This window comes from Talpa europaea (genome assembly GCF_964194135.1).
Source record: "Talpa europaea genome assembly, chromosome: 5".
NCBI lineage: Eukaryota > Metazoa > Chordata > Mammalia > Eulipotyphla > Talpidae > Talpa > Talpa europaea.
The window spans coordinates 66,993,629-67,019,026 of NC_140071.1; the positions used below are offsets into that span (position 1 = coordinate 66,993,629).

The 25,398-nt window shown below is 40.6% G+C and overlaps 1 protein-coding gene across 1 annotated transcript in view; it reads right to left on the reverse strand.

Annotated features, from left to right (window-relative positions):
- Nucleotides 1–582: 582 nt before the first annotated feature.
- The window catches only part of FBXL17 (F-box and leucine rich repeat protein 17), a gene marked incomplete at both ends in the record, with an annotated part of 549,061 nt that continues 524,245 nt past the window's right edge, over nucleotides 583–25,398 (reverse strand). Inside the window, 2 exons of the mRNA XM_084233627.1 lie at nucleotides 583–723; nucleotides 21,350–21,492. Coding sequence (XP_084089753.1) covers nucleotides 583–723; nucleotides 21,350–21,492 — 284 coding nt within the window. The remainder of the gene's footprint in view (nucleotides 724–21,349; nucleotides 21,493–25,398) is intronic.

Sequence of the window (25,398 nt, forward strand, 5' to 3'; positions counted from 1 at the left end):
CCTGGAGGAAGGCCCCTTTGTCAGAAAATCATCTAGAAAGAAAATGCACCGGTGATGTGAACACACACATCATGTGTGCGTGCGTATGACAAAGTGTGAGAACCTTTATGTGTGTGTGTGTCCTTGACACTTTGAAAAGTACTGGTCTCCAGGCTTCTAACTAGTGCAACAATGCTTCTGTTCTAGTGGTCATCAGAATTTTATCCCATCAAACAGAAGGCAGTTGCCTTTATTCTGGGGGCATCGCTAAGTGGCAGTAATTAGAAGCTCAAAATAATCCAGTTCTTTTTATTCTATGGTTAAAAATTCTTTTAGAGAAACAAATCTTTGAACTTAAAAACTAAAAGGTCTGTAGCTTTCAAAATCTTTAATTTTTTTTTTAAGAAAAAACCAGTTCATCTGGGAACAAATAGCAATTGAGCTTATGCTATGCGTATGCAAACAAGACACAAATATACACACCTAGGTACACACGTAGACATGTGACAGTTAAAACCTTTCCAAGAGATCACCCACCCCAAATCTACAATTTCTCGCTGCCCTGCTGAATGATCCCCCTGGACTGCGGTGTGGGCAGGAGTGTTAGGAGGAGGCGGCAGACATGTTGGGGGTCCAGCCCATCTGATAGGCTCTCTCCAAGGTCCTCTTGCAGTCCTGCAGGACGGTGCTGAAGGTGATGTGGGGGTACTGCTGCACCAGCTGTTCCACTGTTACTTCATTGACCTGCAAGCAAAGAAGAACAGCCGTCACGTACAAGGACCATCAAACCACCAGCTGCTCAAGTTCACGGGTGTGCTGTGGACTGCTTACAACAGCACTAGGAACTCTCGCCTTGTTCCTTCTCAGTAGATAAGGAGGTGACTTATGAGAAGACATGTGTCCCTTTTTGTCTGATTTCTTAAGTACTATATTCACCGTTAGGGATCTTTTAAAACATACGACATCAAAAAACCAAACGTTAGAAGTATAAATGATAGGGCCTCCCCGGTGGCACAGAGGTTGAGCACTGGGTTGCGAAGTGCCCGCGGCCTATGCGGCACCGGATCGATCCCCAGCTGCTCCCCAGCCACCAGAGGAGGGTCCCACATGGTGCGCAGACCTCTCCTGCCGCCCGCTGCTCCCCTCAGCAGTGTACTTCGGTCCTTCTACCTGCTCTGCTCCCCGCTCTGGCTCTGGTGAATTCTCTCACCCTCCCACGCTTCTGACTGTACCCAGTGCATGTATAAACAAAACAAACAAACAAATAATAAATAAATAAAACATGCCTCTATAAAAAAAAAAAAAGAAGTATAAATGATAGTGACTTGTCAACACCTCAAAAATGTCCATTGGGGGAAAAAAAAAAATGTCCATTGAAAATCCAGTACGTGGAGGCAAGGAAACCTTAAGACAGCATCCTAACGTGCATTTGACTGCGTCATCAACTTCACAGTTTTTTTTTTTGTTTTTTTTTTTTTAAGCACAGAATTGTGGATTAATAGAGAGGATTCGAGGATTCCACATAGAAGTGTTGGGGGGAAATGTTTATTTTTCTTCCCTTTAAATGTTAAAGTATTGCAAACTTCAAGTCCCTTTGTGAAAAGGGCTGAAAAAGTGAAGAATCAATAATTAAAACATACATGGCTGGCAGGTCACGGATGGCCCCAATAGACCTTAACCATCAAAGATACCACCTTGATTCTTGATTAGACAAGGCAATCAGACAGGCCTAATTAAAACTAACACCTTTACAATTGCTGTGCTGTGAAGGGATTAATTTGTCAATTATTTTTAAGCTGATTGCAGTTCATATCACAGAAGTAGACAGCTTCCTTCATCCTTTAGATAAATAAATGATTAACCTAAGAACCACAACTTTTAGGTAGTTTTATTTAAAATCTTTATTGAACACTAGAGCATTTTCAAATACATCAATATTTCATTCATACTGAGTAAGCTGGTATAAAAGAAGGAGCTTATGATACACATTTTTGTACTCCCTCTCCGTGTCTGTTCATTATTGAAGAAGATCGGAATCACCAGGAAAAACTAAAAACAACATCAAACCCATGCTGTTTGCATTGAAAGCCTGCTAAGAAATATGATGACCATAATCTTTAATTACCTGAACTCTTCTGAAATAACATGGTGGTCTTGAAAACTACATTATATGTGTTTTTTAAAATTGAGAGTTGAGCTTTCAAAATTGTGTTGATAACACTTAATCTTTGTCAGAATATTTCTCTATTCAAGAATTGCTTGCATTTAAATCAACATGCATTCCAAATTTAACTGAGACATGCAGTTAGTTTCTTAACTACGTATAACATTTTATTTTCAAAAGGAAGACAAAAATAAGTTTAAGTAAAAAAGAAAAATTGATACAAAAATTAGAGTTGAGAGGGCCTCCCCTGGTGGCTTGGGCAGTTGAGCGCCATGCTGTGAAGCTGTCTGCAGCCTCTGCAGCGCCGGTTCAATCCCGGCCGGCCAGCGGCCAGTGAGGGTCCCACATGGCGCGCCAGACCTCTTCAGTCACTCCCGCTGCTCGCCTCAGCAGTGTATTTCATCAGTCTGCTGTTCTGTTGTTCCCTGCTCTGTCTCTGGTGAATCCTCCTACCCTCCCACGCATCTGGCCTGTACCCTGGTTCTTGGTTCTTGTGTGAATAAATAAATCTTTAAAAAAAAATTCGAGTTGAGAATATGAATTGATGGTCTTAAGAGGATTTTCAAGCACTATAATTTTTAATGTTTAAATTTAAATTTATGCACTAGTCTTGTTGAGGCAGCTTATTAACAGTATACTTAAAAGACCACCCATCAATCATCTACCCATGTTTATCTCTCTAGTATATTTTGATACTATCTAGTCACCTGACCTAACTTCAGTTTATCAAGCTATCCAAGAACCTGATCGGTCATTGAGCATGCTGTTCTTTTTTCCTAGAACACTTTTTAATCAACCTTAAGATCCTCTTCTCTTCCCTACTTCTACTCATTCTTGAGTCCTTAGCATCAATGTCATTTCCCACTGACCACTGCCCCAACCCTGCTCCCCTGCCCACATTAGGTAAGGCTTTCAGGTTATCCACTCTTTCAACATAGCCAACTCTTCTCTCATGGCACTTACTATAATATTATAAACATAGTTTAGAATTGCTTTGTGTAATGTTATTTCTCCTGCTCCAGTGTAAGATCTACAAGAGACAGGATCCCTTGTATTCATAAGCCAGGTAGTGCTTTTAGTGAATGAATGATAGAGTAACACACTACAGGTAAAATACAGAACCCCAAGAGCAAGGGAAACTCAGACACTAAAAATTTATCACAAAAACTAACAATTTCTTGGGGAACTCATATTCAGCTCAGGGACTCGCTCCTTCAGGAAGAAGCCTTCTCTTAGCAACCTGTCTCCCCAGAAGTTTGGGGTGGGTGCCCCTTCTCTGTGCACCAGTGGCAGGCACTGTGAAAGGTTTGGTTTTTACTTAAGCACCTTCACATTGCATTGCAATCATCTCTTTTCTTGCCTATTTCTTCTGCTTGGTATCTCAGGAGACCAGAGAGTGTCTTTTATCTGAAGGTTATCAGGATAGAACAAAAGCATGACAACTAAAGTTCTTATCATGGACTTTACAAAGTAAACCAGTAACAGATCAGAATCCTGGTTTCAGCTGACATAAGTTTTGGTTTCCTTAGCTGTAAAAACAGGATGAAAGTACTTATGCCTTAGGATTGTTATAAGGATTAAATGTAATAGTATGCCAAGCATTGTGACTGACTTAAAACAGCTCCAAATGGCAGCTTTACTTAGTACAATAGACATCAATTAATAGTCACTGAATGTGGTTGTTAATTAATGATAAATTAGGGTGACCAATTTCTACAGAGTGTCTTAATATTGTTCACTTCAAGATATTTCAGAAATAAGCTGTGATGATATTAGTTTGTAATGTTCAAATTAAATAATCACAGGCACAGGGAGTGAAGTAATCTTTTAAAACACACTTGATATAAAGAAAGAGTCTATTCTATCTTAATGCTCTCTGGAGGAGATTCCAGAAGTTTCTTTGATAACACAGTCTAGATTTTAAATATCCACTTTCAGGAAATCTTCCCTTTTCTTTAGCTGATGCTCCCCCTGCTGCAACTTAGACTACCTCCTCCCGCACGCCCCCTACTCCCCACCCCTGGTCATAAACAAACCTGTAAGGGTACAGAGCGCACTAAAACAAAGCTGAAGTCATCTCGTCAGAAAGGACTCTCGGAAAATCTGCATCACCTTGCAAAGGAAGTAAATGCAGTCCAAGTCGCTTAGCATTCAAGGAACAACTAACTGAAAATTGATGAAAAAAGAATGGAGAGAAGAAAAACCACTTAAACCACCACAAAGACAGCAACTGTCTTCGACTGTACATCTCTTCCAACCTACAAACAAATCTGTACAAAGTTTTATACCAAGCGTTGACAGGCTATTTGTTGTGGAGGTCTCATTTTTTAAAATGTAAAAATATCTCTGTGTGATAACTTTTACAAGAGCAGAGACACAATTCACTTTAAGCAAACTTAGTCCATGAAGAAATGTATTTATGAAGCATATAAACCGGGGGATAATTGTTCACTTTAGTAAAGACTTTCACGGTAGGATTAATTAGTTTTGTCAGCTCTTCTAATGTGTTTTATATAACCTTTGATTCGCCAAAATTCAATTTATGTATTTCTCGTGCATAAAGTAAGGTGCACCTGTAGTGGAGAATACAGATAGTGTGCTCATTCTCTATCTCTTGTAGATTATGAGCAAGAATAGACAGTAATTTGGCTTCAGGTAACTGTCTGAAAAAAACGGTACCGGTAATCCTCTGTGGCTATAATGTGTCCTCTAAGCAATCTTTTTGCTAACTGAGCTCTGTAAATTCTAGAAAACAAAGCAGTGAGGGAATGCAAATATTCCACTTTAGAGCTTTGTTGTGTAGAAGTTATTCAGGGAAAATACATGTGCTCCCACTAGGGAAGGTTCTATCTTTTACTTAGAGTGTCTCCTGGCAATATAGTGTGACAAATTTTATACTAATGTTATTTTCATTGACTCCTCAGAAGTACAAATTATGCTCACCTCTTTGTAAAGACTCCATCAGAGCTTTAGGTGCCTTAGAGGAGGAGTTCAGCTTAAGACTCCAGGAGGGTCCAAGTCATTTTATATCGTTATGCCTACACACACGTTTCTGCGGACATTTCGTCACGCACAGCTCCACTTGCTAGAATGAAAAGAACCATTCTCTGTTCCAACTCATAAAAATGTATGTAATGTAAAAAAAACCCCATAAAGATGATGGTTTTTTACAAAAATTTCCCCATGATGCCTGGATTTCTGTATTCAATTTCTTCTCCTCTTGCTGAAAACTATCAATGGTAACTTCTATATTACACAGATTTGAAAAATGCAGTGAATCTTCCTTAAGAAATATGGAGCAGTGTCATTTGAAAAAAATTACTGTGATTAAAGGGAAAAAAGTATGTACTGCAGGTTTTTAAAAATTATATAAGATTGGATTTTATATAGTTATCTACAACTCTGACTAACTATAATGTTCACTTGCAAAATTACTGTAACTTCTTTTAAGGTAGAAGCGATTTGTTATTTTAATCTATTTTGAGTTAACATCTATTAGCACTTTTGAAAATGTGAGCAAATTGCTATGCTAATTAGGGTAAATCCCATGGTGAGGAGAGAACACTCAGAGCTTCCAGATTCAGTCTGACCAATTTATCTAGACCATGACATTTTTCTTCAATTCCTTATCAAAACATTCTCCAGAAAGTTCCAGAGAAGTGTCAGCATAGGTCTGAATGATCTCCCTAATAATACCTGCTGTATAAAAATTGTCATTTCTGATAAAACTTGCAGAAGAAAATATATATATTAAGTGATTCTTATTTCCACTTTGACTCTTGTGTTAAAATGGGACATGTTTCTTGTTATGGGGAAATATTTGACACCTGAGTGTATTAAAATCACACTTAAGAATATAATAACCACTTAAAATCATATCACTTCTTTTTAATGGAGAATGTTTCCCTGCAGAAATGAACACTATTTAAAATACCAACAACAATAAAATGTACTACTTTATTCCTGTAACTTCCTTGATAGCAAGCAGTATTTTAGTCATCTCTTTGTTTTCAGTCCTACATACATAATCTGGTATATTCTCACCCTATTAGAATATAAACTCATGAGACAGGAGTTTTAGTTGTTTCTGCTCATTGCCCAATCCCTGCCACCTAGAGATTGCCTAGCATACAGGTACTCAATAAATATTTGTTGGCTCAATATTCAGAGCAATTGTTCAATAAACATGTAGTAAGTAAATAAAAGACACCAAACCACCCTGTACCGGAAGTCATAACGCTAAGCTCGCCTTGTTCCCAGACTGTTTCAGCCTCAGTGGTAGCAGTCTCTCAAGTCTTGTCATTCTGGCAGCTCCAGACTCTTTCAATCCTTTGAAGTTCATACCCAAAGCATGAATTTCCTTTTCCTTTTCATTTTATATCACCTCTTTCCAGATACACCTTCCCTGGGGTTTCCAATAATTTTGCACAAGAGAACAAAGCAGTTCATGAAGGTGGTTTAGCAATTTTTGTTGGGTCATGTGGCTGTGGCACAGTACTCAGGAAATGCTAGGCCATTCTTAGGAGTAACTGATGGCAGCCTTTCTTGTTGGCAATCAGTGACACACTAGACTGGGGATACAACAGAGAAACATGCTTGTGGTCACTGGACGTGAGCCAGTTTCCAAACTTTGCAAAAGCCACATGGTTCAGAGGATTTAATACTTTAGCTGCAGCATTAGACCCTACTCAGCACATGAAAGCCCCATGGAAGATACAGAAATTTGGTGACATTTAGGTCTCTTCTGACGTCACAGCTACCTGGTGGCAGAGGGGAAACTGTGGGCAGATCTGACTCTAAACAATGCTATTTCTGTTCTCTGATTCATTGGGCTTCAGGAATTCTCTATGATTTCACTGCCACTGGGGCAAATGGAAATCAGAGGGATTTTCTCTTCTGGGGGTTGGTTTTGTTTTCACATTAGCATTAACTATTTGTTACCCCTGGGGTGGAGTCACATAGGTAACACTGAAAAGCATGGCACAGTACCAGGCAAAGAAGAATTTTCAAACCAAAATTTCCCGGTGTTCTCCACTGAGTAACACTGCACTCATCAGTATTTGGCTCGTATCTGGTAGGAGACAAACCAAATTCATTTCTTTTCTCCAGGATGATTTGTTTCAGAAACACATCTGAAATTTGTTAATTTTTCATAAGGACAAATACAGCAAAATAAAATTATGTCCCCAACCTAGTAAGGAAGGAGGAAAAGGGCAAACATTTAATGAGCATCTACTATTTCCCAGACATCTAAGTATTCATTAAGTTGATATTTATCATTAATAAGCCTCTCCTACAGATGACCTGTGGCTCAGACAGAATTCATAATTCACACTGGGTCACATAGCTAGTAAACAACATCCAGAACTTGAACATGGGGCCCCAGGACACAAGTGCTCTCCTCATTGCTGCGCTGTCCTGGCACAGGGGGCATGTGTGGTGCACCAAGCCAGACTAGGGCCCAACTGACCACCTGCCCAATAAAACATTCTGACATTCACTTTCCACCAAACACTAAAAAGAAACATGATTGTAATTTACATGTAACTAGATTTCAAAGTCCCTGACCGTCTCTTCAAAATTGCTGCTCTTTGAGAATGTAGATTATAATGGGCCTCACTCATCCCGGGAAACAGTCTCTTGTGGGGCTGTGCTGTGAGATGGAATCACAGTGAAGGTGCACGGTGACACTGCTTTCTCTCCTCTCTCTTGCCCATCATGACATTTTCCCATGACCCGAAGGTAGAAGGACCAGTACAACAAGATGGCCCTTGTCCTCTTGGAGCAGGGAGGCCAGACGATGACACGAGCAAAAACAGCTTGAGGAAGTTGTCCTAGGAGAAGCACAGTGGTGCTTAGTAGGCACGTGGCCTTCTCCAAGAGGGTTAAAAAGGACTTGACACATAAGTGATATCTGAGTGGACTTCTGAAGGACAAGGAGGCATCAGCCTGTGTGTCACACATTATTCAGCAAAGAAAGGAAAACTGCTCCTAAGTTCGAATAAAACAACGAATCCAGCTTTTCTTTGGATGCTCAGCAATGTTCTCAGGCAGTCCAATGAGAAAAAGTTCTTGTTTCAAATACCACTTCTCTGAGGAGGAGGATGAAGAAAATGCATCCCCCCTATCTGCAGGTGGGAAAAGTAAGGCGCCCACAGTGTGTCTGTGGAGGCTTTGCAAATAGCACACTCAGCTGCTGCCTCTCAATGCTGGATGCTTGTCCTCGCGCTGCACTGTCACTCTTCACAGACTCCCTGGGCAATGTCACTCACTGCTAACCAACCCAGAGGCTGACTCCTGGCACCCCAAAGGCTGAGGGTAATCTCTCAGGCATTATGCCTCCACCTCTGGAGTGTGCTACTCTCTGGCTTTCTTGGCTCTCCAGGAAAGTACTGGCTCTTTGTGGCACCTGGTGTTTACCAGCTGCCAATAAAAGTGGACAACACATATTCAAATGAGACCTAACTGCTCTTCCAGCAAGTGCACAGAGGCCCCAAGATGGGTACATGTGCAAATGGAGAGAGTAAGGATAATGCAAATTTTAGAAATACCTCAGATTTGCATGCAAATAAGATGAGTCATCTAAGTGCAATTGAAAATAATTTAAAGAGGACACTAAGAAAAGAATAAAAGAGCAAAAGATACATTGATATTTCCAGGACCCCTCACAGCCAACATTACTCTCTAGCTCTCTGTGGGCTGCATAGATTTTTATGATTCTATTTAATCTCTTGTAGCAGGACTTCTTGTGTCCCTGTTTGGGTGACATGCCATTTCCTGCTGATGTTTCTCTGCAATTAGAGAGGGAGCTATTGGACACCAGGAATCTGGCACCACGTTTACAGTCTCTCATCTCTTTCTCTTCAGAGCAAAGCTCAATAGCCCAGCAGTCTTGGGAGGATAGACCATTGCTCAATAGGAATAAAAGCTGCAGGCAGCGCCTCAAAATGACAGGGAAGGGCCCTTCCCAGGTTGGTGTAGGATGTGAAAATGATGCCTGGCATGAGCTAGCAGGCCTTGCTCTCTTTCTTTATTTTACAGAAAACTTCATATTCCCAACCTTCCCTCATCCTTCCTTAGTCCACCCAAGGCCTTTCCCTAACTCCACAGTGACTCAGATAACAATGAATATTTGCTACAAGTATATTGATATGCGATGAGTTAAACTGCAACCAAGAATCCAGACAAGAATACAGTGGTTCTCAATCCAAATCTCATTAGATCACCTGGGATCTTTTAAAAATCCCAATGCCCCAGCCTGACCCCAGATCAATTACCTCCAACTCTTGAACAAATGGGACTGGGTATCGGTATTTTCTACAGCTCCCGGGGGATGCCAAAGTACAGCTCAGGTTGAGAAATACTGGTCTAAACTTTGGGACTGAAGAGGGTGCAGGTGATTTCTGCACTAGGGAATGACTCAGGCTACTTATTTAGAACCCATCTACCTCCCATGCCACTGTCTCACTCACTGAGTCAGGGGTCTCTCCTACAATATATTAGCCCATCTCCGTCAAGTTACCACCCATGAGGTGGGAGGAAAGGGCACACTTAACGTAGTACTTAACAAAAATTTCAGAAGAAAAACTGAATATCTCACTGGAGCCTAATAGTTCGCTGCTAAATTTGGAAGTCAGAAGATTACAGATCTCCCGTAATGCACTATGCTTTCTGCACGAACCTCATACTAGTAACCTAAGGCCTTTAAGGACATATTTTTTCACACAGAGGTAATAAATATTACTCTGGAGTGGCAAAAAACTCATCTAAAAATCCCAAAGTATAGAAAGAGACAGATACTGAGAATGCAATGAACCTGACAGAGCCAGGCTCATAAATTCAGTCAACTTTGTCAAATGCAGTCTTTCCATTTCAGAATCTGCAATGATTGGAAGTGCTAAGTTCTGTCAATATCACAACAGGCCTGGCTTCATGCTGTCTCTTTTTCATGAAATGTGGGTTGCCTGTTAACACTAGCATTGCTTCTATTCACTTGAATTAGCACAGTGAGAAAGCAGCAAAGAACCTGGGAGGATGGGGATCACAGAGACACCTGCGGTGTTAAGTGAGAATCGGGGCTCGCCAACCTGAAGCCTCTAATTAGAGATTAGTGTGACAGGAGCCCAACCACCAGACTGTCAGAGAGGAAGAATTAATGACATTTTCATTCCCTGTTTCACCAAGTGATTCTTCACCAAGAAGGATGTTTCAAGCCAAGTGTGTTCTAGGTACACAGCCTGGCAGGCCTTAACCTGATGGCCTTGCAACTGACCAACTATGCAAATCTATACAATTTTTGTATAGATTTTCATGTGCTGAGCAGATGAGAACTCACACTGACATGTGGGGGACACAGGATGAAGAAAGTCACGTAGGGTATCACCTGCAATGTTCTAGGTGATTCAGCAGAAGTTGGAGAGTTGAGAAAACTCGTGCCCTAACAAGATAATTAAGGTAGTCCTAAATGTGTGGTAAGTGCAATGTATTTATGGCACACATCTGGGTACTTTGAAATTATACTCACAAAGTTAAGGTGAAAAACATAATTGAGGTAAAAAACACAAATAAAACTTTCTGAACTAAAAAAAATGTGCCTTTTTTGTGCTTAATGTGTTTCTCAATTTCAGTTTTTATTTTCTTACATAAAGACTAGGGTAGTGGTAATCACCAGTGGCACTGGATGAAATACCTTTCTAAAACTGCAGGTTCCATGAAGTAGAATTATGGATTTGACTTGTTTCCTAAAAGAAAAAACTATTACCAGTAAAAACTTATTCTGCATAAAGGTGATCTGTCAATCAGTAGATTAAAAACCCCAAAACAGAGCCTCCCCGGTGGCGCAGTGGTTGAGCGCTGGGTTGCGAAGCTGCCCGCAGCCTCTGCAGCGGCAGTTCTATCCCCGGCTGCTCCCCGGCCACCAGAGGAGGGTCCCACATGGCGCGCAGACCTCTCCTGCCGCCCGCTGCTTCCCTCAGCAGTGTACTTCAGTCCTCCTGCCTGCTCTGCTCCCCGCTCTGGCTCTGGTGAATTCTCTCGCCCTCCCATGCTTCTGACTGTACCCAGTGCTTGTATAAATAAACAAACAAACAAATAAATAAATAAATCTTAAAAAAAAACCCAAAACCCAAAACAGGGGCCTCCTGGTGGCCCAAGGAGGTAAGCACCGCACTATGAAGCAATTCGCAGCCTCTGCAGCACGAGTTCGATCCCTAGCTGGCTAGGGAGTAACCCACATGGCGCAGCAGACCTCTCCTGACTCGCCCGCTGCTCCCCTCAGCAGTGTATTTCAGTCAGTCTGCCTGTTCTGTTCCCCACTCTGTCTCTGGTGAATCCTCTCACCTCCCATATCTCTGGCCCGGACCTGGCTCTTGTATGCATAAATAAATAAATCTTTAAAAAAAAAATACAAACTCCCAAACAAATTATATTTTTGTTTTGCAAAAGAAAGACTCCACATTAATGAGGACATTCCAGAGTGGGTTCTGAAGGAAGCCGAGGCCAGCCTGCAGGGTAAGTGATTATCAGGCTTTTCTGCCCTCCCACCATTAAGATTGATGAAGGATCCCTGCGGTCCTGAATGCATGCATGATGGCAGGCACCTGGAGTAGGGTGTGGGCCTATGTAGGTGGGTACACCTGGGCTGAGACTGGGCTTTTAAGGGTGGCAACATCGGAACAGAACCAGCAGGAAGAGAGTAAAAGAATGAAAGAGAAACAGTAGAGAGAGAATGAGACCATGAGAGAATGCTGGAGAGCCCAGAAAGAGTGAAGATTCTCCAGGGGCTGGGATTCCTGCCAGCCTCCTGGCCCCCCGGCACCCCTGCCTGCCGTGTACCTGGTAAATCCCAATAAAAGGCTGAAAAGCCACGGAGGGCTCCGGGACTCTCCTTTACCCATCTGCATAGGATCATAGAGATCCTGCCCTGTGCCTTCCTGCCGCTACACAGCCACACAGCAGATGCCTGAACTCTGTGACAGTCCTGAGCCCAGGAGCTACCCTCAGAAGTCCTCAGCTACAAGGAGCTCAAAGGGCATTCAAGGTCTCATCTACCTTATTTATTTTTGTTTTTCTAGATACTAATTGTAGTCTATCAAATTATTAAGATGCAGCGGGATCTAGTGGTTTTCAAATTTGCTCTTAGATGTACACTACTTACGCAAACCAAAAATAAACCAATAAATTAAAGTAAAAAAGTGGGATATTTCTAGTTAAAATTAGGAGCAAGCACCAGGTGCTCTGCCATCTTAGCCAATCTGTCATTCTCACAGGCGCTGAGGAACCTCTTCAGAATCTTTGAGCTAAATAGTGCAGATGAGAAACAGAATTAGGCGTGCCCCTACATCTGTCCATTTATCCATCCACCCATCCATCTATCCATCCATTCTACAATACATATTTGTTTAGCAACTATTATGTACCATAATATTAGTGATGTTATTGTGATAGGGCCTGCCAAATAAACACAGGAGGAGAAACCCAAGGATCTTACATTCTAATAAGAAGAAAACAGTGATGGGGATGAGGAAGGATTTAACTACCACAGCAAATAAGAGCTACTATTTAGGGCCTCCCCGGTGGCACAGCGGGTTGAGCACCGTACTGTGAAGCTGTCAGCAGCCTCTGTAGCACCGGTTTGATTCCCGGCTGGCCAGGGAGAATCCCACATGGCGAGGCAGACCTCTCCTGCCTCGCCCGCTGCTCCCCTCAGCAGTGGCTTCTGTCCGTCTGCCTGTTCTGCTCCCCGCTCTGTCTGTGGTGAATCCTCTCACCCTCCTGTGACTCTGGCCTGTACCCCAGCTCTTGTATAAATACATCTTAAAAAAAAAAAAAAGAGCTACTATTTATTGCTTACTTCATGTAAGGAGTTCGACACATGTTAACTCACTTAATGATCTCAACAGTTAATGAGATAGTTGCTATTTTTATTTCCATTTTACAGAGGAGGGAATGGAAGCATGACAAGCAGTATAGGATATGGAGATAGAAAATCCAGGAGTGTGATGACTTGGAAGACAAGAGAAAAGCATTCTCCTGAAGGAGGAAGTAGTTACCATGTGGATGCAACTGCTAAGAGACGGGACAGGTTGTGGACAGGGCAGTGGCAGCTGCACTGACACACAAGTCACCGGTGACCTTGAAAAGAACAGGACCAGCAGTGTGTTGAGGTTGGAAATAGTAATTGTGGTGAAAAACGAGGACACCTGTTTAGTCAATCCTTTTCAGGAACGTAATGGTAGAGGCACAGACAAATAAAACTGTTTAGGATCACAGATAAAAGCAGATGTAGCATCAAAGAGGGTTTTTTTTAATGCAAAAGAAATAATTTTGGGTGCCATTTTGAAAATTGGCTTGCCATCTGGTAGCATCGTAGTTGCTCATTTGCTTCTATGTCTTCCCCAGAAGGCCAAAGGCTTCATGAGAAGTTGTTCGAGTTTTGCCCTGACCTGTCAAGTCTCATAGTGCTGAGACATAGTTAGCAGCTCAAGAGGTAATTCCTGAGAAGACAGATGAAATAGCTGATAAAAAAATGTGTGTGGGGGAGGAGCTGATTGTTCTTTTTGAAAAATTACTTGTTAAACAAAGTTTTCACTAGGCCACTTGATAGGCCCTGGAAACCTGCTGCTGAGTGACCTGGGCCTCACTGGCAGGCCAAGCAGGGTCCATCCCAACAGGTCACTGTCCTGGAGTCTCCTGAGCCACATGGGCCACCCTAATTTCTACTTCATGAACTCAGCTGCTTACCAGATATAGGATCTAATTTGACTCCATTACAAAATTTTGGTTACTTTTCTACTTCTGAATTAGAAAAGTAATATGATCCTGCAACCTAATTCTTTCCCATAATTACTGAAGTCAAATCAAAGTTTCAAGGAGATTATTTACTGCACAGCAATGAAGCTCCAGGGCACCTTCAGGCAAACTCCAATATAATATTCTATTCACCCTACAGCATTTGGGGAACAGTTGGCCCTCTCCTTCCTCCTGCTTTAAAAAAAATTTCAAAAACAGTTTCACTATACATTAATTCCATAATAGAAGCAAGCAAAGCATCAGCAGCCACTTGCATCACTCTCCCCCAAAGGGTCTAGGGAGAGGTCAGTTTTCCTGAAGAATCACACCAAACAAGCTCCCCTCGGGACACTGGCTGACTAACTTGGTAAGTCTTTATTCTTTCTGTCGAAAAGAAAGGACAGGGCCTCCCCGGTGGCGCAGTGGTTGAGTGCTGGGCTGCGCAGCTGCCTGCTGCCTCTGCAGCACCGGTTCAATCCCCGGCTGCAGGGCGAGGGTCCCACATGGCATGCAGACCTCTCCTGCCACCCACTACTCCCCTCAGCAGTGTACTACGTCACTCTGCCTGTTCTATTCCCCACTCTGGCTCTGGTGAATTCTCTCACCCTCCCATGCTTCTGTCTGTACCCAGTGCTTGTATAAATAAATAAATAAATCTTAAAAAAAAAAGAAAAGAAAGGACAGAGACCACCTAGTTTCTAAGTTTCTTCTCCCTCTACATATAGGACTATAATCTTCTAGGTGCTAATTATAAAATAATAGATTCTACTGCTTGTAGGAGTTGTTGCCTGAGTCTCAGATGCCTACTTTTTCTTTGGAAGGTCTTAGAAGGTGAATTTACATTCATGACGAGAATATTCTGAACCTGCTGAAGCAGGTAGTAATCTATTAGATGAGATACAAGACCTCAGAGCAGATATATCTCTATATTTATATACATAGTTATATAGTGATAATAGCTGTTAACTTTTATTGGGTGATTACAGTGTGCAGAACTTTAAATACTTTATTGCAATATTTCCTTTAATCTTATAAGAATCCCATAGATGAATATTACTATTCCCAACCTTCAGATGGTAAAACTGAGGCATTTAGAGGTTAAGTTGTCCAAGTCCTACAGATAATGAAATGCTGGAAGTAGAATTTGAAGACTTAACAGTTGGATGTTAGTGCTCACCAACTTAACTCCTGTCATAAAACACCAGGCCAGTGCTTCTTGGTTTAATATTTACAGGAAAGGCTCTTTAGTCATCACTTTGTAGCCATTCAGGTGAGTAGGGCTGGAAGGAGAGGAGATGGAACACTTGACTAAAATAAGGTTGAGAGGTAACCTCTGAATTTAAGCTGATGTGTTTTTCCCTATTTCAATTACAAGGAATAATCAAGAGAGGGTTGTAAAAATGTGTTTTAAAGTGCTCCTATGTGAAAATCACCTAAAGAAACTGTTTTATCAGCAAAAGGAACGAGATGCTGATACTTTAAGTGAAGGACTTTAGTTCTCCCGTTTGAGCCCCAGTCGCACTCACCATTTTTCACAGCCACCTTCTCCCGGAGCTGTGGCACTGCAGGCTTTTTGGGGAATGGGTCTGTCCCCATGACTTAGGACTGCACAATCTGACAGAGTTAGACCACTCCTGCCTTATTGGGACAGAATGTTTTGTTTTGTTTTTTCACTTATTTTCGTTGATAAGGCATATATTTTCAATCTTGAATTCTAGCTATCGGCAACCTGGAAACAGCTGTGCATACGTTGAGAGGGAGAGGGGACTGCCTGCAGGTACACACTTTGTTTCATGGCTGAATTGCTACCCAAACAGACTTGGACACAGTGCCCCACAAATTATTTTTCCCTTAAACTGATTTTTCCAGTTAGTTCTGTATATTAGTTACAGAGGCCTATATTATTTTCCCCATAGGGCTTTCCTGCTCATGATTCCTAAACAAGCTGATAAAAACTCCATTTTCTCCACAGAAATATTTAGGTTGTTGAGGCTTTCTCTTGCCATAATTACTTCCTGAAAAAAAATGCAGTGGTCAATTTTTCCTGAATATTTTTATATTAAATTGAGCACACAAAACTTGGCTCCTGATATTTTAAGGTTTTAAAGCAGATTCCTGGCTTTAAAGAGCTGACTGATTTCTATTACTTGCTTTCTGTATTGACTTCTCATTGTTTTGATTAAATAAAATCTCTCTACCATTTAAATGAGGAACTGCACATGAAAACAAGGATTTCATATGACCTGAAGAAATAATTTCTTTTAAAAGAAATCATCTATTTCACTCTTCAACTAAGCACTTCAGGAATTGGGGTAGGTGGGGCAAAGGGTCTTGGCAATGGCAGTTTGATGAGAAATGAATTAATCTGATTATTTCCATGGTGTGGATCAATAATAGTCAGCCTGCACTGAGGCCCCTGGCCTGGAGGCAGCTGGATAATCAATAGGATTGCACAGAGGCAGCTCTCCTCCCCCGGCAGCCTCTCTGATCTTTTCTGGGCAGCCTCTTCACGCCTGTGTAATTCTAATTTATGTCAACTAGAAATCAAAGAAATTCCAAGAGGCTTTGGTCATAGGACATTGGGGTGGACCTTTCAAAATCTATTTATGTCTAGTCCTTAAGTAATGTACCCCCTTCCCTCCCTCCCCGCCCCCGGCCGGCCCGGCTGTCCTGGCGCCTCTGAGGCCAAAGAGTAGGCTCCCAGCAGAATGGCAGCTACCTGCTCCAGGCAAAGGCAGAGGGGCAGGGTCAGGTAAACTGAGGCACAATTTCTCCTTCCTATCCACAAATCTGCAAGGATGGACATAGGAACAACTAAGCATTTTAAGTACAACGCTTTGCCAAGAGTGGCTCCCTCAATAACACTCTTTAATGATACCCCAGACGCTGGCATTTTCAAATCAAATGAACAGTGTATAAAATTAGTTCTGCATGAAGTTAAAAAAAAAAGAAAGTGAAAGAGAGCTTTTAAAAGTTCCAGTATTTCTCCATCCAACTGCTTTTCACAAGGGTTTGGTATTTGAGAATTACTACATTTATGATGTTATTCGCTGCTCATAATTCAGGCCCTCTGTCTCCAAACTTCTGTATTAGCACACACTGCAGAGGTTTCCATCACATTTTATCACTGAGGTTTCCCAAACCAGCCAGGTTGCCTCTGGCGAGGTCTGGTTTCTCAGCCAATGCCATGCCATTGGGTTCCTTCCCTTCCCATCAACCTTGTTACACCCAAACATTTGTCATTAACCTTGAACATTGCATTTCCATTTGCTCTACAGCTTTCCCATGGCTTTTTTTTTTTTTTGGTCCTTTTTAGTTTTGTTCTTGTAAGAAATGAGGAAAATTTCATATTATTAGAAGAAACAGATCAATATAGACTCTAGAATTCACTCGAGTTGTGAAAACAATGTCTATGACCAAAGCTACTGACTGCAGAGTAAACATGTTGCTCTTATTAGAGAATCCTCCTGTTGATTTCACAAGTCATTTTAACTAAATCACCAAATAAATGCATGTTAAATTGACAGGTGATTTCAGGTCAACTCTAATACCCAAGGTCAAGTAAGCCTTTGAACAGTCTTTAAGAATATAAGTTCACCCCAATTCATCAAAGTCATTTCACACAGAGTTTTCTTCTCTTGGATCTTACAATGCACTAAAGTTTAGGGGATTAAGTGGCCTCAGCTTCAAAACCCAAAGCAATGTGTCTAACATGCTTATCCATCCAGCCATCAGAAAAGCTACTCAAACAGAGCTTCTCAATGCCCTTTCTAACTTTACAAGCGCGTGGGGGAATGCTGCTCTTGTTGAGTGGCTGGAAGAATCCTCCCTAAGACTCACCGAAGTTGTAGCCAAACAAATTTACTGCAGTGTAGCTTAGACATTGTCTGATACTCTAAGTACATTTGTTTTCATCTGCAACCAATAGGTTTAATGTTTCTCATCTGTTCTTTATTTACCTAATGAGAGACAGAGACAGACACACACACACACACACACACACACACACACACAGAGAGAGAGAGAGAGAGAGAGAGAGAGAGAGAGAGAGAGAGAGAGAGAGAGAGAGAGAGAGAGAGAAAGGAAAACACTTTCCTATAACAAACACAGTGCATTTTTCCACTCCTGCAATTCCACAAAAGCTCTAGTGAGGAAGAAAGCAGAAGTTTGTTAAGGTAGAGCTTCAAAATCAAATATAAGTGGTCCCAAATGAAACCGTACAGGAAAGAAAATATCACTAGCCTCCAACATTTCTCAGAACTACAGGACAGCAGAACATGAACTGAGGGACACACAGACATGCAACCGCCCCTCCTCTCTCTGATGCGGGGATCCCACTCATAATAAGCCTGACTAGGGGGTTAAATGTGTAGACCACTGAGGTCTCTTACTCCATCTTGGCTGGTATGCACAAAGGGGAAGGAGGACGCTAGTTAATTATTAGTGATTAGCAAACTTGGCAAAGATATGGGGAGAAGGGTGATAGACCCAGATTAATTCCATTCTTTAATTCTTTGTTGGCAAGAGGATCACACTGTGACAGGTAGTAGAGCTTGTTTCTATACTGTAATCATAATTTCCCTCTGATACCTGTTCGTTCTCTTTTTGCATAGAAGAACTGGGGTAGAGGCCAGAAGTGCAAGGAGGTTCACAAGAGACAGAGTGGGGAGCAGAACAGGTGGATTTATTGAAATACACTGCTAAGGGGAGCAGCATATGTGGGTTAGCTCCCTGGTCAGGAATCGGATTCTTTCAGGTCATAGTGTTGATAGTGCTGGGACTTAACCCCTAGGCTACCAGAGAGGCCCTCTGTTACCTGTTTCTATTGCTATTTTCTCCTTTATTTCTCTTTTTACTTTGCTTTTTCCCCTCCTACCTACTTGCATTGTCTTATCATCAATTCATCCTCTTCTTTGACTCGTCATTTTTCTTCACCCTATACCTGGGTTAGTAAGTTGATTCCAAATGCAGTGTGTCACTCAGAGGCATTGGTTTTTCCTTGTAAAGTGGGTAGGGAAGTTATTAATGAAATTTTGTATCAAAAATCATCTTAATTTTAAATTTAAATGAGGAAAAAGTAAAAAGGTAACATCTCTGAGTTTGTTTCTCTTTGTAATTTGCTTTCAAAATTGGATAGCAGGCAATACAATTTATTCATATTTGAAAATTCAAATATCATAACACAGGCTCCTATAATTATGTTGATGATAAGAATAATCAATAACACAGAGCATTTTTTATACAGCGAGCATTTTTCTAAGGGCTTGATATATATTCACTCATTTAAATGCTCACAACAGTCCCAGAAGATTAGTGCTATTTTCACAATCATTTAACACAGGAGGAAACATTGGCACTAAGAGGGTAAGTAACTGCCCAAAAAGACAAAACTAAGTGCAGAGCCCATATCTAAACTTGAACTCTGGCTGTAGAACCCATGTCCTCTTTCTTTTGTTACTCAAATCTTTCTTTGAATCTTGATTAAAAAATTAAAAATCTGGAGCTACACGGTATTAATACAGATTTTGAAAGCTGAACAGCTACTTACTCTCGATTCATCCAATAAATCAACAACAAGCAGGCCCGTGCTACAGCAGGCTGTGGTCAGACAGCAGGGGCCAGAGCCTGGAGGCTCTAAGAATGGCTCTCCAGTTGGAGAAAGGATTCAGAGGCTTCCTGACGGAAGGATTAAAATCCTTAGTTGTAACACTCATCAGAACCACCTCCTTTTAAACCAATTTGCATTTGGGTAGAAAAGAATCCATTCCTTAACTTAAAATCAGCAAATTGCTGTTTAGCAAATATGTCTGGAATAATCTTATCTTGCACTAAGTGGAATATAAATTTCTACAATTCATCTCTGAAGGTGGAGCTGATCTTAACACAAATTTAAAGAACATGGACTGGAAAGGAGGTTTCTGAGAATGGTTGTGTGTATGTGAATCATTCTGAATGCATACACTTTTGATGCCCTTGGTTAGGTAGTACTCACAGAGCAGTTCTTTCTGGAAGAAGCTGAGGAGCTCTGCTGTCACTGTTTAGTTTTTCTAGAGTACTCTGACTACAGTGGCCTTGCCTACTACCACTTGCCTTAAAAGATGTCATTTTGAAGTGACAGGGTTAGTACTGGTGTTATGTTAGTAGTGAAATTTGAGACCCTGGGTCTCAAGTGCTGTTGCTTAGTAACAAAGTCAGCTTTCTAGGCTGGGCTGAGAATATATAATAAAATCTCTCTAAACTTAACTAACTGGCAAAGGCCTAGTATAAGTTAGGATTCTAAAGCATTTGGAGAAAAGAACTAGGTCAATTAACAAAAAATGATAAAAATGGCACAAGGGATTTGGGCCTTTATTATTCCATTTGCCCCCAAATTTGCTACATTTAGAAAATGCCCGTCGTTGGAGAGGCATGCCAATTTAGTTTCATCTGCGGTTGTTAGATTTGTCCCTAATCACCATTTGCAAAAGTAGCACAAACATGTAAACTATTAAAGATGCCAGTACTTTCTGAGCAAGTAGCAGAGGTGATCGTTCCTAGGAAGCAACAGTCCCTGGCCGGGAGCCTGCCCCCTGAGTGTGCCACCTGCTCTGACATGACTCTGAAGCCCTGGGCTGGACTGAGGGGCCTTTGGCCAGTCCATGGTCTTTCTGGACCTCCATTTTCTCCTTTCCACAGAGAAAATAACGATTTCTTAAACTTATTATAGAAGATGAAACGTGGAAGAACCAAAGGGGAAAGTGTCTCTAGAGTGGCAGGTGGTCAATATAGATTTTCATCTTTCTTCTCGGTCTGCAAAGGGTCCCTATTAAATGCAGTGCCATTTTCCAAACTCACACAACTCTGGTCACTTCTACACACACTTTCAGCAGCAGCTCTGGGACCTTTTCTCATCATGTGGTAAAAGTTGCATCATGAAGCATGGGAAGAGGCAAATTCCCACATATTCCCTCACTGGCTCATTCTTGTCCCCAAATGGCAAGAACATAGCTGTTGATCACTGAAGCTGTACACTTCAAATTGTGAAAAAATGATGTGGTATAGTTTTTTCCACCTTACTGGTGCAGGAAACTGGGCAGGAACCCAGAACAGAATTTTACTGTTAGACTCTGCACATTGCAGCGTGCCATGCAAATATTTTTTATCTTGGTCTATTGACTTAAAGATAGGAAGTCAAAATCTAAGTCATCTGTGTGTATGACTGTTTTTCCTTTATGCATAAACACAAAATTCATTTTTAAAAAGAGACATATAAAAATAAACTCAGATCAGTTTAGAAGAACAGGTTTCTTACAATGCATAGTTGTAATAGTATATGCTTGTGGATCTTACATGAATACATATGAGAAGAAAGAGAGGATCCTAATATCAAACTTAATTAGATATATGCAGAAAACAAACATGGGTGGCAACTCTTACTTTATCACATCGCATCAGCCCCAAGTATCTTAGAGATTTGCTGCTTTGGGCAATCAGGGTGGCTCCTTGATCTGTAATTTCTTTACACCATCCGACATCCACGGTCTCTATTGTCATGCTGTATCGTCCAATGGCAATCAGAGCTGTAAGGTGTGACAGAGAGAAAGCAAAGCATCATGTTAGCAGTGTAGGGGAGCTCTGATTATAACGACTTCTCTCATTTCCTCATGAAATTTGTTTCCGAAATGAAGTGTGTAAATGAATGTTTGGTAAACTAAATTGAATTTGAAATGCTGTAGGAAAGCTTGTGTTATGACACAAGCTTTTGCAAAGTGAATAATCATTCTATAATTTTCCTTTCACAAGAAGATAAACTTTTACCAGTTTTATTCATTATAAGGTCACCTGTACTTTCAAGTAATCAGATTTGTAGAAGGAATACCTAAAGATAAATTACACATATAATGTTACAGAAAACCTCAAACAGCAAATTAAACTTTACCCAAGATAACTTTAATAACTTTTAAAAAAGAAAATCCCATGAAAAGATCATTTCGAGGTGTGTTACACTGCATATGAATTTCTTCACTGATTGGCATAATTTTTTCCATCTGTTCAAGATCTGTAAAATGTAAGAGTATATAACATTTTTCACATTAGTCCTTCTTGGGACTGCTAGGAATTAAGAGTACATTATACATAGAGTTGAACTTAATCGGTGCTGTGCTAGAATGCAGTAAAGGGAATGCATTTGTTATGGCGAATTTCCTTGCCGTATCAGAAGTCTTCCTTCTATTAACATATAAAATCAAGCCTGTTGCCTGAAACCTGACAGTACCTCTAGTTTAGACTGTTTGGCATTGTACCACTATTAAAGTGTAGACGCTTATCACCTCATCAAGGAGGTGCACTACTCATCAGTGCTCCATAACCTATCACCCTCTGGGAGCAACCGACCGGTAAACGTGGCTCTTTGTTATGGACTTCTGATTTGACAGACATGCACACCTCCACATTAGTGGAGCAGAAAAACAGATTTCAGTATCTCCAGCCAGAATACGTTTATGCTGCATTGGCTCGTAAATGAAAACTCTGAAAATGATGCCACGATTATTAAAAAGGAAAAGAAATTGTTTGCTAATTATTTCCTCATCCTAAGATAGGATGAGATGATTTCTATGACATTAAAGGCAGATAATTTTTACCAACTGAATAGACTGATAAGAGCAGAATGAATTACTCATGTAAATAAATGTTAACTCTTGCAGCTCAGGGAAAAGAACAGTGAGATTCTTGGCAAATCTCTTTGTTAATTACCTCAGTAATTTTTTTTTTTTCACTAGAAAACTCACCCATGCATTCAAGTATCAAAGCACTCCTACGTAGCCAGATATTAGAGGTTATGAAAACAATTATTGTGATGCCAGTATTTTCCAGTGAAAAATGCTATAGAGAAAGCAAAAAAAAAAATCTGGAAGTTCCTCATGACATTAATGTATTGGTGCTTTTTCATCTCTGCACATGCTATTTTAGCATTTAGTTTTCCAGTGAGGTAGAGTGGGGCCTGAGGGGTGATCTACCAAAGAATTGCTGAATAGTCTGAGTGATACTCGTGTGTTGCAGGACCAATATCCCAGGTTAATCTCATTGGTGTCCATGGCCATTGGTCGGTAGAAGATAAAGTCTTATTAAGGCTCCAGGCCAGCACATATATCCCTGTGCTATGCGCTATGCAGGCAAAGGTAAACCAAACCTGAGTTTCCAGAGTCTACTTTATAAATGGAATCACTAGCTATAGCTATCCCAGCTATTTGGTATTTTTGGTATATGTGACTCAAACTATTGCTTGATATTTTCCCTTTTTGTCCAGATTAAATAAACAGTAAAGAAGATTACTAAAGATAAGCAGTTATTTAGTTGTTTTGACATAATTCTGTTTACTGAAGAATTAAATTTTATTCTTCCTTAACTCATTCATTTATTCAACAAGTACCTCATGAGCACTCACTTTAGAGCTTTTATTCTCCAGTATTTATTGATCATCCCTGTGCTAGTCACTGAGCCAAGACTTCTAGGAGCATTATCTTATTTAATTCTCACAGTAACCTTATGAAATCTTATTGCTATTTCCATTTTAAAGATCAATACACTGAGTCACAGAAAGACTGAATTTACTTTCCTGGTGTCAAAAGAGAATAAATGGGGGAGTTGATAGGAGGCTAAATGCTAGTTTTCAGCCTTGACTGTACCTCAGAACCCCTAAATTGGAATCATGGGGTTGGTCAGGCACCTGGCAATTCTAACATCCCTCACTATCAGCATGTAGGATTACAGTGTGACATGCAGGTCTCTGCTGGATACAGGATAAAAAAGATTCACAGAGGTCACAGACCAGTTGTGTGGGAGATAGGAAGGTGGGGTGGACCCGAGGAACAGGCAAGTAAATAGTCATAATACATTGAAACTTTATTTCTTCCCATGCCTTACACCATCTCAGAGCACCTCTCAGATATCAAGTGAAATGTCTCACCTTTCAGATCTCAAGTGAAATGTCAACTTCTCTGATCCTGTAAGCTTATCACTTATTGTTATTCAAAATATTTATTTATTCACTCATTAATAGTGACTACCTCCCTCATTATGATGATGGCTCCTACTCACTGCTATATGCCCAGCATTTAGCATGTGTACAGAGTAGATTTTTAAAATATTAGCGGAATACAATCAATGACTATAACATGGTTAGATCTATTATATTGGCATATACAGGCATGCCAAAGGGACATGGGAGACCCTCACTTTTTTCAGGGCAGGAGAGAGTTCCCAGGAGTCCTCATAGAAGAACTGGGCAAGGTCTTGAAGGATGAGTAGGGATTCTCCAGAAAAACAAAGGAGTGAGGGCTAGTATGTTGGGCCAAGGAGAGAGATGCGAAAGAACTGGGAGTTCCCAGATATTCTATGTGAATGAAATAAAAACAATACAAGGATGTGGTAAGATTCACTCCAGAAATATTGATGTGACACTAACTGTACTGGAGTAGGCATAAGAAATACAAAGAGTAGCAAAAATAAGCGGAGTCCTTGAGATCCAGAAGCTTGTATTCTAGTAGGAAAGAGATGTGAAACTAAATAACCACTAAAGTATATATAATTCTAAATTGTGAGAGATGCTCTGAAGGAAATGGACTGGTCACTGTAAGAATATCTTTTAGATGGGGGGAGGACACCAAGGAGACTTTCTGATGAAATTATTTTTAACATCTACAATAGCCCTACAAAGATAATACCCATTTAGTGATGTGGTGGTGGGAATTTTAGGGGGATTACACATAAGGAGAGAAACCAAACACTGTACAAAAATGAACAATAATGTAATATATATATTTAATAATTAAAAAAACAAAAATAATACCCTTTTAGAGATAAGACAACTGAGTTCAAACACTCACCAAGGTCCCAGCTCTAATATGTGGCAGAACTAGGGCGCGCACTGACTTTCTTTGTTGCCTCCAGAGTCAGTGCTCAGTCTATTATAGCACTAAAGCACCTGGTAGTGGAATCTGTATAAGTTCAGGATATATTTCCCTTACTACCATTCAGAACTTAAACACCATAGTTTCTAAATAGGCAACTATGGTCACTCTGTGACCATAAACCACAGGTCCAGTAGTATCTTTAAATTCCAAATTATATATTGAGTACTTTACCTCTCCAAAGTCCATTTTGGAGCTTTTTCACTGTTACTCAAGCTAGCTGTGAAACATGCAGTGCAATATAGTTTCAAGTTCATTTCCAGCTTCACTATTTAGCAGATGTCTGGTCTCAGAATGACATTTAACTTTGCTGAGTCTAAGCTTCCTCACCAAGACAATGGGTATACTGACTATGTCCTGCGTTGGTTTAAGTTTCAAATGAAATAATACATGTAAAGGACTTTGCACTATATATAAATAACAGGATTTATATGATATTCTTCAAGACATCTCACACCTAATATAAAATGAAAAGACTTGAAAAGTTTTGAAAATAAAAAACTATGGGTAAATGAG